Source organism: Numenius arquata, chromosome W (genome assembly GCF_964106895.1).
Source record: "Numenius arquata chromosome W, bNumArq3.hap1.1, whole genome shotgun sequence".
NCBI classification, from domain to species: domain Eukaryota; kingdom Metazoa; phylum Chordata; class Aves; order Charadriiformes; family Scolopacidae; genus Numenius; species Numenius arquata.
This window is the reverse complement of record NC_133615.1, coordinates 88,358-103,516: the sequence shown is the minus strand read 5'-3', so window position 1 is coordinate 103,516 and position 15,159 is coordinate 88,358. Positions and strand designations below refer to the sequence as shown.

The following is a 15,159-nucleotide window of genomic DNA, read 5'->3' as shown; positions in this document are numbered from 1 at the left end:
CCCACACCTTTTTAACCAAAATCTCAATTCCACAAAGCATCCGTCTCCATCGCAGTAATTACTCCTGAACACTCATCAATCTGCTCAAGCGCAGATAATGACACCCGGCTTCTTGGGGTCCCCGGCCCCGCCCCTCTCCGATGGCCCCGCCCCTCACGTCTGGCCACGCCTCTCACCTCTTGGCCCCGCCCCCGGCGCTCCCCTCCCTTCGCCCCCCCCCTCCCGCCCCGCCCACCAATGGGCCGCGCACACGCAGCACCGGCGGCGGGGAGAGCTGGCCTGCGGCCGCCTGACCCAAAGCGATGGCGACTCGGGAGGCCGATGCCACCGTTATGCGGGTCCGCAGGCGAGTCTTGCTCGATTCGTCCTATCGCGGGGTCTCGGCGCCCACCGGGAGTCCCCCCGGACAGCAAACTGGTCGGGCACCTCCAGGGGCAGCAGGCAAGGGGCCTCGCCCTCAGGGCCCCTTGCCGCGGTGCATACTGGGAGTTGTAGTCCCGGCGGCCGCAGAGGCAGCGGAGCGTGGGCGGGGCGGCGGCGGCGGGAGACTACAACTCCCGGGCAGCAGAGCGGTGTCTGTTCCCCTAGGCCGGCAGCCGTTGCGGCTCGCGCTCGGCGCCGGGGCTGCCACTGGTACCCGCCGCCACCTCCTGAGGAGTCGTCCGGGCGGGGCGGCCCTTCCCGCGGGCCGCCATGGATCTCTTCGGGGACCTGCGGCGCATGAACAAGCGGCAGGTAGCGGGGGGTCCCGGGGCGTGCGGGTCGAGGGCCGGGCCGGGGTGCGGAGGCCGCCCGGGGGTCCGGAGCCTGCGAGCCGCCGGGGCCGGCCGGGCTCTCCGCGCCTGCTGCCGGTGAGGCCGCTCCGCCACAGACCTCGGGCGTAAAGCTGGGAATCCGTGTTTTTAGGTTAGTGTCAGTGGTCGGCTTCCTTCCGGAGCACGTGGAAGCAAACGGGTAATTTTGAACTGTTGTAGCTCAAAGTAGAGGTCTTTATCGTTACTACGTGATTATGCAAATAACCGGTTGGAAGGGAGACTATAAGACGGGTGACAGACCTTCCGATTTCCAGGCTGTGACAGTTCCTTGCTGTGGTTTGCTTTTCTTTTAATATTTATCAATCAGTTAAAAAGACCCAGCGTTTCAGAGCAGATTTTCACGATTTCACGAATGTGAAGTTAAGTGGGCCATACACCTGGAAATCCCAGCATATATACTGTCAAACTAGAATGATGGTCCAGAAATCCCTGGTTCTGTGTCTTACATCAGAGGGCCAGATGGTAAATGGAGATGGGCAGGGCCGTTTTCCACCAGAGTGTCTTTGTATGCTGCCAGGAAAAATTAAAAAAAAAAAAAAGAGGTAGCATGAAGAAAATGTATCCACTGGTGCAGTGGCTGGCAAAGCATAGAATCTGGGAGCAGAAAGTTAGTGAAATCAATAAAAGATTTTCCTCATAAGAAATTGCTGCCTGACAACAGCAGGAAATTATCCTTTGTTGTCTCCCTTCTACCCCCACAGGGCCTCTTTTTAAACAAAAATGTTATGTTGTGATATTTCTTATGTGTGTTTTGAATACTTATGAGCTCAGGTAGGAGTCAGGGAAGTGTCATCAATTGCCATGTAACTGTCTGTGTTTTAGAAGTCTTTGCCAGAGAGCTCTCTGGCTTCGCGCAGTAACAAAGGTGTGTGTCGCCCAGAGGGACTGAGCCGGGATTGGGCACACGTGGGATTGGGACCGTGTGCCACAGTGTGGGTCGGGGGGTTGGGGTGTCCACAGTTGGTTCCATCAGGCTTCTGCTGGAGTACGATTGTAGCGTGAAAGTCCACATGCCTGGGGTAGGATTCATTGTTGCATTTGGGTTGAAATTCTACGTTGTGCTTCTAAGTACGACACAGTAACTTTTAAAAACAATTTTTTTTGTTTTCTATAGCTGTATTACCAAGTCTTAAATTTTGCGATGATAGTGTCTTCTGCCCTCATGATATGGAAAGGGCTGATCGTCATCACTGGAAGTGAAAGCCCTATTGTTGTGGTGCTCAGGTGAGTCAATGTAAAGCCTTCTTTGTTAAAGGCCAAATATTGTTTTGTTCTCTGTCTCCTCCCCTTCCCCCTTGGGCAGATTTGGAGTTTGAAATCTTACCTACTTTAGGTGCTCAAACGCTTATTTTCTAACTCTGTTTTTGGACACTTAGCAAAGGTTGCTTGTGTAATTGCAGTCTAGCTTTTCACTGAAATTTGTAGAAGCAGTAGATATGTGAAGCCTTTGAAAATCTAGTTTTGTTCGCTTAATTAACAGATATTACTCAAGCATATACATATTGCAGCCCAGGGATAGTAATCCCTGTGTAGGTGTTAGGATTCCCAAAAAATAGTTCTGCTTTCACAGAAGTACATGTATTCCTGTGACGTTTCCGTGCTCTGCTGAAGAAAATGAGTGTTGCACTTCCAGAAGCCATCAAACAGTTTCTGGTCTATTTGTTAATTTATTTTCTTATTTTTGTTTTTACCATATGTGTTTGTATTTTAAAATTGTATTACAGTAAACCTCCTTTTATCAGTAAATTATCTGCTTATTTCTTCCTTTCACTGGGGCAGTGAGGAAGCTTTCTATCGGCCGGCTCAGCTTGGGACTTGCTGGGGCTTGGCCTGTGTTAAGTGTCTTTGTGGTGTTACTGAAGGGGTGAAGCTATAGATTTCAGTTAAAATTGTGAGTTTATGGTGAGGATTAAATGTTCTTCGTTTTCATGGTGGTTCTTTCATTTGCCGTAATGCTAATAAACTCTCTCTTTCTTTTTGTTTGTAGTGGCAGCATGGAACCAGCGTTTCACAGGGGAGATCTGTTGTTCTTAACAAACTTCCACGATGACCCAATCAGAGCTGGTGAAATAGTTGTTTTTAAAGTTGAAGGCAGAGACATTCCAATAGTTCACAGAGTAATCAAAATACATGAAAAGTAATGCAACTTGGCATTTTCCTTGTTTTTAAACATAGTTTCTTTCACTGTGACTTTCACTAACATTTTAATTTGGTAGTATTTTATGAAGAAAGCCAGTGAGGATGTGCTGTACGGTAAAACTCATCTCTAGGGTGTGATCCACATTTGTCCCCAGTGTGTGGCACGGCTTCTTGAGACCCCGGCTCCTGTCCCTCAGGGAAGCTGCTCAGGTTTGATGTAGGTAAACCGGTGCCAAAGAGGAGTCCAGTAACACCAGCTGTACAGGTTATTTTGCCAACGGTAGCGATATGGATGGCAGCAGAGTCCACTTCTGTACTGACTTGTGTAGAATTGGGATTTTGGCTATGAGAAATAGCTACTTCTAAAAGCAAATCTCTGATGGGAGGTGGAGATTCGGGGTCAGAGCTATAGATGGAGTCTGACAAGTGTGTGGTCTTTGCTAACTGAAGTTTTCCAGAGGAGAGATTTGACTCAGAATGAAATAAGAGGTTCTTACTCTTTTTGTGACTAATAGACACAAAGCCAACAACAATTGATGCTGAAAAGCAGCAGGGAGATTACTTGGTTCTACCTTTATTGCATGTGCCTGGTACAGCTTCTTCTGAAAGAGAGGCAGTTCTACTGCTAATTACGCACAGCAAGAAGCTGACCTGGAGATGCAAGCCTTGACTTATGCGCTCCTCAGAAGTCCTGGCCATGAACTGAAGGTGTTTATCTGTGGAGGGGTATCCATTCTTCAACGCTTTTTTGAAACACATACGTATATCCAAGAATTACCTCTTTTGAATTACCTCTTTTCGTTTTGATACTTAATTTGTCTTCATAAAAACTCCTTGTTTCTTAATAACATTACTTGCAATTAGCAGCTTCTCAAGCAGAATCATTTTGAAGACTGCAAACTTAGTAACTTTATTTAAATGGGAGTGTCGAGCCGAAGCCTTGCAGGTATCCCCTGCGCATGTGCTGAACGCTTGACAGGGAGCGAAATCTGGAAGGTTTTCTATCAGCAGGGGTTAAATTATGTCATGTTCAAAAAGTACTGCAAGATATTTTGTTCATTTGGAGCAGCAGGGAAAGGTTATGTGGTTACATGTATTTTTTTTATTTGCCACATCAAACGTCAGTGAGGTTTTGCCTGGAACTCACCATATTGTTTAACAATAACAATTAATGAGTGACCTAAAACTGTCGGCAGCGGTAGTGACAAAATACTGAATTTGATGCAGATTTGCAGCTGCTTTAGATGCTCTTCAATATTTATTTCAGTCACAAGGAGGACAAAGCTTTATTTTGACATAAGTGTGATTGCTAAGAGTTAAACAAGTGTGTAGAACTTAGAAGAAAATTCCCTGGAGCGTTGCATTGTTATATCACTTTCTTCCCTAAGGGAAGGCTTTTAGGATCTACCTCATCTGAAATTTGTGATTCAAATTCAGTCGAATTCATTCTCTAGTGTGTGATGACTTCACAGGATCTTATTCCACAATTAAAAAAAAAAAAAAAAAAAATCTTAGTAGTGTATTATTCAGTATTTCCGAGTTAAATTTCTGTTCTGTGGACAATGCAGAGGGCTGGGTTCTTTCCCGGAGGGACACGTACTGCTTTTGTCGAGGAAGTTTGGTGCCTGCTCTGATGGCGATACCGCTTTGGTGTTCACTGTATAGTTGATTACATCAAGTGACGTTCTAGGAGTGTTTTAAAAAACACTTCTTGTTAAAATCTATTGACTGTGTCAGTAAAGGCTGTGGTGTCGATGATTTAATGGTGTTTGTTAAATAAGCTGGGCTGGAAGTAAACATTCTTATCTAATCTCGTAGCACTTCTCATCTTCCTTGTGCTTTGTAGATATTAGTTGAGGTTTTAAAATTAAGTGGTATTTAGTTCATCACCTCATTGCCTTCTAGAGAAAATGGGAACATCAAATTCCTGACGAAAGGTGATAATAACGAAGTTGATGATAGAGGCTTGTACAAAGAAGGTCAGAACTGGTTAGAGAAGAAGGATGTTGTTGGAAGAGCAAGAGGGTGAGTAACGCAAAACGTCTGTTCTGTGTAACTAAACCAGAAGATTTAGAATTTAAGTCAGTTCTGCAGTTGGTGCTTCTGCAGTGGTATTTCTTGAACTTGCCAGTTCTGGATCCATGTATATTTTTAATGCTATAAATAATATGCAGCAAGATGAAGCGTGGGAGGAGAGGGAAATCTGAGAGATCTTGCTCCCAAATTTTCATTAAGTACATATTGTCTTTAAAGCTCTTACTGTCTGATTATTTTTTTTTCTCTGAAATCCATTATCTAAAATATTCGAGACAGAGTAACATTGAAGCGTTTCCATGTAATATTTGAGGGTCAGTTTTACATTCATCTGTTTTGTCAATTACAGATTTTTGCCTTATGTTGGTATGGTCACTATAATAATGAACGACTATCCAAAATTTAAGGTACGTATGCAGGCATTTTGAATACTTAAATTGAAAACTCTAAAATAGCAAGTAAAGGTAGTAAGAGTCTTGCATGGAAGAATGCACGATAATAAACTGGTTTCTGTGCTTTGTTACCTAATCTAAAATGAGCTGTGTTTTCGTGCTTATTTTAGCTCGTCTGTTACCCAGTAGAACTTGGGATCTGTAATCGTTTGAAAACATGTAATTTATAGGAATGTCATAAGTTAAGTGCATGCAGTTGCGATGTCTATTTGCAGTTCATATAATCGCATTAAAATGTTCCTGTAGTTCCATAGGAACGCAGCTCTCTGAGTGTGAAGGTGTGATGTCGGACAGGGCATACTGAACGATTTGTAATTTCAGTGTGCTTCTGTGAAGATAAATTATAATCAGTTTATTCTCAATTTTCTTTTGCAGTATGCTCTTCTGGCAGTAATGGGAGCCTATGTGCTGCTGAAACGGGAATCTTAAACAAACAAACAAAAAAGGACACTTTTCCAAGAATTAAATATATGGGGTGGGGGGAACCTAATATATTTCAGATGTTTTCATTTCTGTAAACAGTTACAAAAGTATACAAGCTTTTGTCTTGTCTAAATAAACCGTACAACTAATGAGTAGAGCTTTTGGCTGTTGGTTATTTATATAACGGCATGTTTACTATCTTAAACAGACGCTGCTTTCAGTTCCCCTTTTGCTGAAGACACTCTCTGCCACGCGCTGAAGCAGCTTCTGGCGCTCCCTGACGTGTGGGGCAGGGTTTCTGGAGCGGAGCTGCATCTCAGCACGCTTTCTCCCTCCTGTTTGTCCATTTTTATATTTTTTTTCTTGATTATTTTTAATCTCTGTCAGCGCCCTCTCTTTTCACGACCACACAAACTGTTTTTATCAGTATTTGTAGGACACGGCGTATGGGATGGAAGAGGTAGTGAGTTGTAGGAGCTTACTCAGACTTATGCCTGAAGAAAGTTGTTTGGATACGATCTGACAAAAATCAACGAGAATCTTTCTCGTTAAGAACTGAGAAATGGAAACTTGGAGCGTTTTCCCTCAGTTTGAAACTGGCTCCTTTGTGTTGAAGACAAAAGAACCTGATGGCCTGGGTTTTGATTCTGAGGGAGGGTGTGTGTTTGTGGAGTTGGAGCTGTTGACCTTTCTGCCTCTGTGTCCCCAGCCGCGAAACACACCTGACAGAGATTTGATGGGGCTTTATTAACACTTGTAAATTATTGAATGACTAGCCCAGTAGTGTCCTGAAAAAATATTACCACTAAGACATAATTCGTATTCCAGGTTTGAGAATGTGTTGTTCTCTTGTCATGTGACACCTGAATAGTGTTAAACACAAAAGTGGGTTTTCATTTTAAAATTTACCTGATAACTCTCTTCTATGAAATTCTGGATTTTTCCCTTGGCTTCAAATGTCAATGTTGTCCCTTCGGCAAAGCAGAACTTGTTTTCCTCGCTTGCTTTGGTTCGTAGCTTTGATAAGGAACAGCGTGAGGCTCTTCTCCTATGGAGTTCTGTTTCTTCTATAATCCCTTACCTCTACAGAAACACACTATTATACAATAATGGCACCTCTTCTGTGGTAACTGCTCGTGCTGAAAGCAGACAACTGCTGAATTTTTCCAAGTAATATTACTTCTTTTGTGTACTACTAAGCAGTTTTCATGACAAACTGTATTATAAAAATGGCTTATTTTGTGTCAAATTGTGTGGAAATAAAATTGAGTATAACAAATGGCGTGTCAGAATAATTTAGGTGTCCTTAATGCAGTCTTCCCAGAAGTGTGCCACCACAGTTAAGAAAAAATAATTTAATTTTTGGAGACAGTTTATGTGTAGTAAGACACTTTTTATTATTATTATCCCCCACCACCACCCCTCCCCCTATTGCTGAAATCAGTTTATTCCTGTCCCCCTCCCCCAGTGCAGTCACAGTCAACTCTAACTTTGAGAGTGGGGTTTTGGACATAACCCAAACAGCAAATTCAGCGCACTATTATGGGAATTTTTTCTTGTGTTGAGGAAACAAGGGTTAATAAAATGACGCAGCACTTAAATATGTGGGTTGAATTTACTTTCTCTGTTGTGATAATCACTTTTTTTCTCAGCTGGTAGGACCGGATGCCATAATGGTAAATCTTACACAAATCTGAAGAGTTCCCGCCGCTGTGGGAAGGGTACAAAGGAGACGGAGCGAGACTCCTCAGTGCTGCCCGTGACAAGGCAAGAGACAATTCCATGTCAACAGGATAGAGGCAACAGAGAAGGAACGGGTTCAGCCGTTGGGAACTGTGAGCTGTGGGTTTTCCTAACTATAGCATGTAGCGTTGTCATTAGACTTTAAGAAGGATGTGAAGGTCCTTTAGCGTGTCCAGAGGCGGACAGCCAAGCCCTGAAGGGGCAGGAAGGCAGGTCCTGTGAGGAGCAGCTGAGGACCCTGCCTTGGTCTGGTTTGGAGAGAAGGAGGCTGAGGGGCCTCCTCATGGCTCTGCAGCCTCCTGAGGAGGGACCTGGAGAGGGAGGTGCTGAGCTCTTCTCCCTGGGATCCAGGGGCAGGACGCCTGGGAATGGTTTGGAGCTCACCAGGGGGGTTCAGATTGGACACGAGGAAGCATTTCTTTACCAAGAGGGTGGTCAGGCTCTGGGACAGGCTTCCTGGAGGGGTGGTGGGTGCCCCAAGGCTGGCAGTATTGAAGAGGCATTTGGACAATGCCCTTAACAACACGCTTTAGCTTTTGGTCAGCCCTGAAGCGGTCAGGCAGCTGGACCAGGTGGTCCTTGTAGGTTCCCTCCAGCTGAACTGGCTTCTGTTCTGTCCCATCCATCTGTTTATCACCAATTTATGATTTGCAGCAAGGGCACGAGCCAGCCTCAGGTTAAATTTGTGTATGTTTCTGCTCGTTGTGCTTCAGGCAGAGTTTTACACGCACCCCTTGGGTGAGGGATAAACTGTGCACGTGTTTCCTCAGGTTACAGACGGGGCTGGCGAGGGAAAAGCAGCAAGTTAAGATCTTACGTGTTTCATGCATCGAGGTGCTTCCCCTTTTCTACAAATACGGCTTCTCTCTTCCGTTGCCCGCTCCCCCTCTGGGCTGCAGCTTCCCCTTGGAGTCGGGGCGGATCGAGGATGTAATTGGCAGATCTCCTGGCTCATTAATGAGTCGGAGCGCTCCATCGATCCGGGGAGTGGTGGTGGCAGGTTCACCTGGGCCCACGTGCTGTCAGACATCGACGTCCCCCAGGAAGAGCGCTGCCCTGGCTGTTGGGGTGAAATACTGCGCATTGTGTCACTGGAGAAGAGGAAAAAGCAATTTAAAGCAAATGCCTCTGTCCTGGCAAGGCCTCCAGACTATTTGGTTTTTTGGGGGGGGGAAAGATGAAGCTGCTCCAGCACGAGCAGTATGTTTTTAACTAGCAGCTGGGAGTAGAAGCCCAGACTTTGGTGGAAGCTGTTTGGCTTTTCATTCTGGTTGGCTGCTTTCTCAGAGCTCAGCTGAAAACGGCCCCCATGCGCTCAGAGCTGTGCAGGGAAGGGGCTGCGGGCACGGTGGGGACCCCCGGGCTGGTCCCCATGGCCATGGACGGTGGTGTGCTCGCAGGAAAGGGCTGAAGGGCAGATTGCCTTTGTTTGGATCCTCCACTTCCCTCTTCTCAGCCCTTTGATGGGGGTCACGGAGGCTGGGGGTGTGCGAGGCAGCCCAGCACTGCCCGTGGCTACCATGGCTTCTGGCCGGGCAACGCTGGAGAAGCCCCATCCCGGCTGCCAGAGGCCCAGGCTGAGCTGCTGCCTGCATCAGGGGGATAGAATGGGTACAGGGAGTAACGGGAGGGAGAACTCCGGTCTAAGCCCTGTTTAGCAAGTCGCTTCTCTCTGTATTTAATGAAGACAGTGAGCAGCAGTGATGAAAAGGACATTTCCTTCTGCATGTGTGGATTCTTATCAGTATTTTTTTGAACATCCTAGAGGTCAAAAGCAAGCAAAATGTAAGCCACCCCCATGACGAAAATTCAGCACGTTTCTCTGCTACACAGCTTGGCTTATATAAGTATATTCCGTCTCTTCCGTCATTGTTTGTGCTCCAGTGCCCTGCTTTTGTGTGTAGCACCAGCTCCGCTTCCCTGTCGCTTGTGTGTAAGGATGCTTTCAGCAGAGGCTATATATACACACGCTATATGTAGTCTGTGTCTATATGTAGGTATGTGGGTATCTGACGTGGACACGGCGACCGCCTGCATTCTGAAGCAGTTTGGAATTCGTCTTCTCTGGAAGGAGGCACTGTGTGACTGCCCCCAGGCTGCCCGGAGCCATGGCTCACCTTCCCGGCCAACATGCTGGGCTGGTGGTCGCAGTGTGGCTGGGGCTGTGTCGGGGGCCTGATGGTGGCCCAGGGGCTCGGGGCTGGCCACAGCAGCTCCCTGCTTCCAAGGGACAGTGATCTCTCCGCCAGCCGCTGGATGTGGTGTGGTTTTCCTGCTTCCCCAGTGAGGGGAGTCTGGGACCGCCTGGTAGCCTTATGGCTCACTAATGCCCATCCTTTGTCACCTGCGCTTGTCCTGCTGTCTGTTCCTTGTCTGGACTTGCGTCGCGCAGGTTCTCAGCTCTATTTTCTCCAGCACATATGGTGTTTATAAACCCAGCAGCAGCAGCTAGATGTGGAAGAAAGTTGACATTTGGGAAACAAAACTCGTAGTTTTAAATTTCCTGGGTGGTTATTTTCCATAGATTTAGTTGCAAACTAACAAACGGGCAGATGAGTCACCTCCTGGTTGCTGCGCTATCCCAGTCCCAGCTCCCGGGGAAATCCTGCTGGAACGGCTGGGACTGTCCAGGGACAATGAGCCTTTTCCCTACCATGAACCCCTCACGGAGCAGCTCAACCTGCTCCCCGAGCCCTTCCCCACACAGATGGTTTTTGGCTCTTCACGCCACTGCCTCGTGCTTGGGGATGGACACAGGGCACACGTGGAAGCCACCGCAGAGTCTGGAACTGCCCTCCCAGCAGAAGGGGAGCACGGTGCAGGGCACTGGCCCGGGTTGCCCAGAGAAGCTGTGGCTGCCCCATCCCTGGAGGGGTTCAAGGCCAGGTTGGAGGGGGCTTGGAGCAACTTGGTCTGGTGGGAGGTGTCCCTGCCCAGGGCCCCAGCTGGGGCTGCCTCTGCCTGGGCAGCAACACTTCCCCAGAATTCAGAAACAGAAATGCTTCCCATTTGAATTCCCAATATATCGAACCCCTCCAGCACAAAAATCGCAGGAGATGTGATGGCTGATGCCGCGCTGACAGACACTGAAGGTGCAACAGGCGATGGCTTTAGTTCAGCTCCCGCTGCCCAGGTCCGGGGCTTCCTAAAATGCAGCACAAATAGTATCAAATATCTCAAACTGCGCCTTATTAAATAGATGTTTATTATTTCATATTGTTCAGCCCGTGTGAAGCTGTGGAGCTCTTTTCTGAAAAATGTCTTCAGTTCTTCGGGGAGCTGCTGCTGCAGAGAGCCAATTTTCAGGTTATTTGCCGAGCGCCTGCCCTGGCTGCGGGTTGGAAGCACTGGAGATCAGTCTATTCGGCATCTTCAACATTTACAGAGTATTCCTTAGCGATGGTGCCCTGTTATTACACCGGTGATACGCCGGAACCATTGTTTGTTCTGTACATGTATTACAGCTGTCTCTAACGACAGGAAGGCTACAAAGAAAATGATGAAAGGCACACCATTTTTCTTTTATCCCTTTTTATTTCCATAAAATCTGCCTTGCTGATAGAACAGTCATAGTTGTCTAAAATGTAAAGGAAGGAAATTAAAGAGTGTTATTGTGGTAACAGCATTTAAAACCCATTAATATTTTCCTGCCGTGAACCGCAATAATAGTTCCTTTTGTCATGGGATATATGAAACGTGGAAAGGTATTTTAAAATGGAGAGGTGTTTCCTGATGCTCAAACACAAATTTTTATTATGGGATTTCTTCCTCCAGAAGGAAAGGTTCTCTCAGACGAATGAATGAGTCACAGTTGATAACGTGTGTCTATTGTACCTGGATCCTTCTCTGCTGGGGGGGGTCCCCCATAGTATTTCTGTGTATTATTAAATTATTATTTTTGTGGAAAGGTTAACAAGAGAGGTTAATCCAAGAGGGTACTGCTGATGGAGGCACACGGACCTCACATCCATCTGCTCTATGTGCTCTTGGCTCCCCGGGAAGGGACGGGGCAAGTGATGAGGCTCCTGATGGTGGGTGCCACGTCCACAGCCGCACGGTGGGGGAGGCTTGGGGGGTCCTGTGCACGGGGGGGCTGCGGGCACCGCGTCTCTGCTCCGTTCTGGCAGGGGGGCTGCTGCAGTTGCTGCTCTACCTGGTTCCTCACTGCTGTCTTGGCGGGATTCTCGGCCACCGCTGTGTCAAATTTGCTGCTCTTGCCACTTTCTACATTGACATATTGGAATATTCCAGCATCTTTGCAGTGGCTTGGCTTAGCTTTAAATGGACATTTTGGTTTTATTGATCTATTGATTTATTTATTGATTGATTTATTGATTTATTATTGATCTATTGATTTTGATTTATTTATTGGGGTTATTCTGCTTCAGTGCTGAGTTCTTTTTCCAGTCAGGATTCCCTTTGCTGAACTCTTTGCCCCCCAGTTCTAGCTGTGACCCCACAAAAGACACGCCAGGGTACAAAATGCATTAATTAGTGCCCCGTTAGTCCAGAGGTGCCAGCAGGAAAGGCACACGATGGAAAGAGCAACATCCAGCCCGGGGCAGGTGAATGCCTGTAGCTGGAGGGTCCATGAGCCGTGGCACGCAGACGATAGTCCTGCCTATGAAAAGTCACCAACGCCTACAGTGATCACAGCATAATAAATATGTCCAGGAGCAGCTTCTTCCTTCGCAGCTCCTCCTGCTCCCAAGAGCCATGGGCTGTGGCTAGCAGAAGACCCTGTGGGCCAGCAGCTGGGTCCGGGGCGGCTCCAGAAGGACCCAGAGGTCCCACTGGGGCAGACCCGGTCCCGTCACGGGCAAGGACCACAGATGTACTGCCCATTAAAAAAGAAAATTATACGTTTTCTCCTGCTCAGCAAAAGCCACTAAGGGCCTGAAGGGGTTGTGCAAAGCCACAAGAGTATTTGTTGCAGATTCGGTCAGTTCACTTAATTAACATTTCTGCCTAATTCCCGTAGGCCACGAGCAAGCAGCGTTGCTCAGGCACGTACCCTGGGGCGATTAAGGCATCCTCATTGCGGCAGCAGAGCTGATGGTGCTCAGGACGGGGTGCTGGCACCCCCGGCCATGGCTCCCCTCGCTCCCCCAGCAGCCACGGGCAGAGCCCGCGACAGCAAACGGCGGCAGCGGCGTCCTCGTCCCAGTCCCGGCCGGTGCCACCGCCGCTCCCTGCCGTCCACACGCCGTGCCCGCCAGCCCCGAGGTGCCCCGTGGCGGGCTGGGGACAACTGCTGAGGGATATTAGTTGTTTAGCATAAATGAGTAAGCTTTAATTAGAATAAATTACTTGGAATTACGCTACGGTGCGGTCTGTGCTGCTTGCTGGCTTTGCTTGGCGGGAGCAGCCGGGTTTGCTGAAGCCTTCAGGCCGCGACAGAGGGATTTTTCTCGGTACCCCTCCCAGCGGCCGGCGCAGCGCTGGGCTCAGCCTGTGGCTGTGGGGAGGCGTTGGGAGACCACGCTGCTGCTTTGGTGGTGTTTCTCCCGAGTCTGGGATTCTTCGGTTCCCCCCGTCCTGCCGGCGAGCGCAGGTGCAGGAGGAGTGTGAGCAGTAAGTGACGTGTCCGGCAGGTATTACTGCGTTAGCGCAATACGCTGGGGGAAAGCATCGGTCGTGCGGCTGAGGCTGCTTTGGGAAAACACAAGCCTGGCCCTAACGCTCCCTGCGGGCGTTTGGGATCCTGCGGAGGGCTCCGTATTTCAGGTCCATCATTGCGAGTGTTGGTTCTGTGTATGCAGGAATCGAGAGACCTGCGCAAACTATGGGATTGAAGATTTTATGAGGGTCTGTTTCTTTTGAAAACAGTAAGAATAAACTGTCACTGAACGTAGGCGATGAGGAGCGAAGGCTCTCATGATGGCTCTCAGTACGAAAGCAAGGGTAAAACGGGCCTGTAGGGTTGCTCTAGTTTGGGAAAATTATTGTTTTTCTTTTCCAGAAAAAAAGAAAATCCTCAAACTGAGTTTTTGTTGGTGGCTTCAAATAACCCAGTTCGATTGTTTGGAGGAGTTAAACAGATTTTTGTTCATTTAATTTATGTTCATTTGTTTTACGACAAAACCCTGGAAATATACTTTTCTTGGCAAAAATATCCGTCCTTAATTTTAATCTTAATTAAAAAGAAAATTCAACCCCAAATTTGATCAGCTTTCTAAATCAGTATTTTTCACTGTAACTTTAATCACCTAAAGGTCAAGCTAATTTAAACTTTCATTAAGTCCATTATACAAGGTATGAAAATGGGAGTGTACGAGGAACAATCACAAATGAGAGCAGCTCAAGGCAGCGCAAAATGAGATTTAATGTGAAGTGTTAACACCTGAAATGTATAAGGTGTAGTATGTATACAAACTCTGAGAAAGGTTTATTTGTTTGCAGAGTGTTTGTGGTGGAAGAGACTTGGGAATACTGGGAACAAGGACCTGAGTAAGAAAGAGTTCATGGTTTGGCGTTACTGGCCAAAGCTCCCTGGCAGCACGTTGGGTGTTACATACAGCTCTGTATGTCTGACTGACTTATATGTTACATATAGCTCTATATGTCTTACTGACCGGAGGGTTTCAGTATTGCTGTATGTTGTTAATCCTCAGTAAGCCCTACCTAAAGCAACAGAAGCAAAACCACCGGAAACGGCTGAAAGTAACAAAAGCATCGTGTTGAACGTAGGACCAGGAAACAACTGGTTTCCCGAGTTCATTTGTGCAAAGGTGGCGGTTTAGGGGAGATGACCTGCGGATGGCTTCCCCCGGGCCTGGTGGAGCCCGGTCTGAGGGGACCTGTTTCGGTGGCTCTGGAGCGACCGGGGCTGGAATCGGGGTCACCCTCAGCCACGCTGCGCCCCGCCGCCTGTCACCGCCGTCCCCCAGGCCACCGGGAGGGCTGACCCATAACAGTGGGTCCAGCACAACAGCCAAGGGAGGCAAGGACAGTCCCAGGGCTTCCAGTACAGCCGCTGTGTCTGAAAATGGGCAGCTTCCTGAATTTTCAATTTCCTGTGTTGAATTGCACTGAACAATTAGGGTTTCCCGGGCGGCGATACTGTGTTTGATCAGCCCTCGCTCAGCAGAGCACGTGTCGTCTGTCGCTGTTGTTCAGGCTGCACACCGAAACCCGTGATGGAGGCATGAGAATACTATTGTAAATTGAACAAGAATGCATAATTAATAACCCAAATAAAAGAATGAATCGCATTAATCAGTAAAAGAAGATGCAATAAACTAAGACTAAACAAGGGAACAATTTAGCTCCTACAGTAGGACACACAATTGCCTTCAAAAATGATTGCACTAGATAGTTTGCCCAGTAATTATGTTAATTCACATCCATGGTGGTTTCCATTGGGTACAGTTCCGTTCCAGTCGTGCAGGGGCAGGGGCAGGATCTGGCAAGTTCCTCACGCTCAGCTCTGTTAACCGCGTATGCTGTCTCCTGACAGAGTTCTCTAGACAGCACCGTTTTTCCCCAACAAGCTCTTGTAAAAATTTTTCAACCTGTTCGGTCATTGTAGTCCAGAGCAGCAAACCACTTCT

General features: G+C 47.6%; 1 protein-coding gene across 1 annotated transcript; it reads left to right on the top strand.

Annotated features, from left to right (window-relative positions):
* The first annotated feature begins 614 nt into the window (after window positions 1-614).
* On the top strand, window positions 615-6,010 carry LOC141476634 (signal peptidase complex catalytic subunit SEC11C). The gene is made up of 6 exons (XM_074165415.1): window positions 615-735; window positions 1,930-2,039; window positions 2,803-2,952; window positions 4,860-4,979; window positions 5,338-5,395; window positions 5,816-6,010. The coding sequence occupies exons 1-6, from the start codon at window positions 694-696 to the stop codon at window positions 5,867-5,869; spliced, it is 534 nt and encodes a 177-aa protein (XP_074021516.1). The 5' UTR covers window positions 615-693; the 3' UTR covers window positions 5,870-6,010.
* The last annotated feature ends 9,149 nt before the right edge of the window (window positions 6,011-15,159 follow it).

What these genes read in the sequence shown, in the direction of transcription:
- LOC141476634 (XM_074165415.1), top strand. Translation starts at nt 694, where the DNA reads ATGGATCTCTTCGGGGACCTGCGGCGCATGAACAAGCGGCAG. An exon ending in CCTATTGTTGTGGTGCTCAG is followed by an intron (nt 2,040 to 2,802) that starts GTGAGTCAATGT and finishes TTTTGTTTGTAG; the next exon opens with TGGCAGCATGGAACCAGCGT. An exon ending in GTTGTTGGAAGAGCAAGAGG is followed by an intron (nt 4,980 to 5,337) that starts GTGAGTAACGCA and finishes TGTCAATTACAG; the next exon opens with ATTTTTGCCTTATGTTGGTA.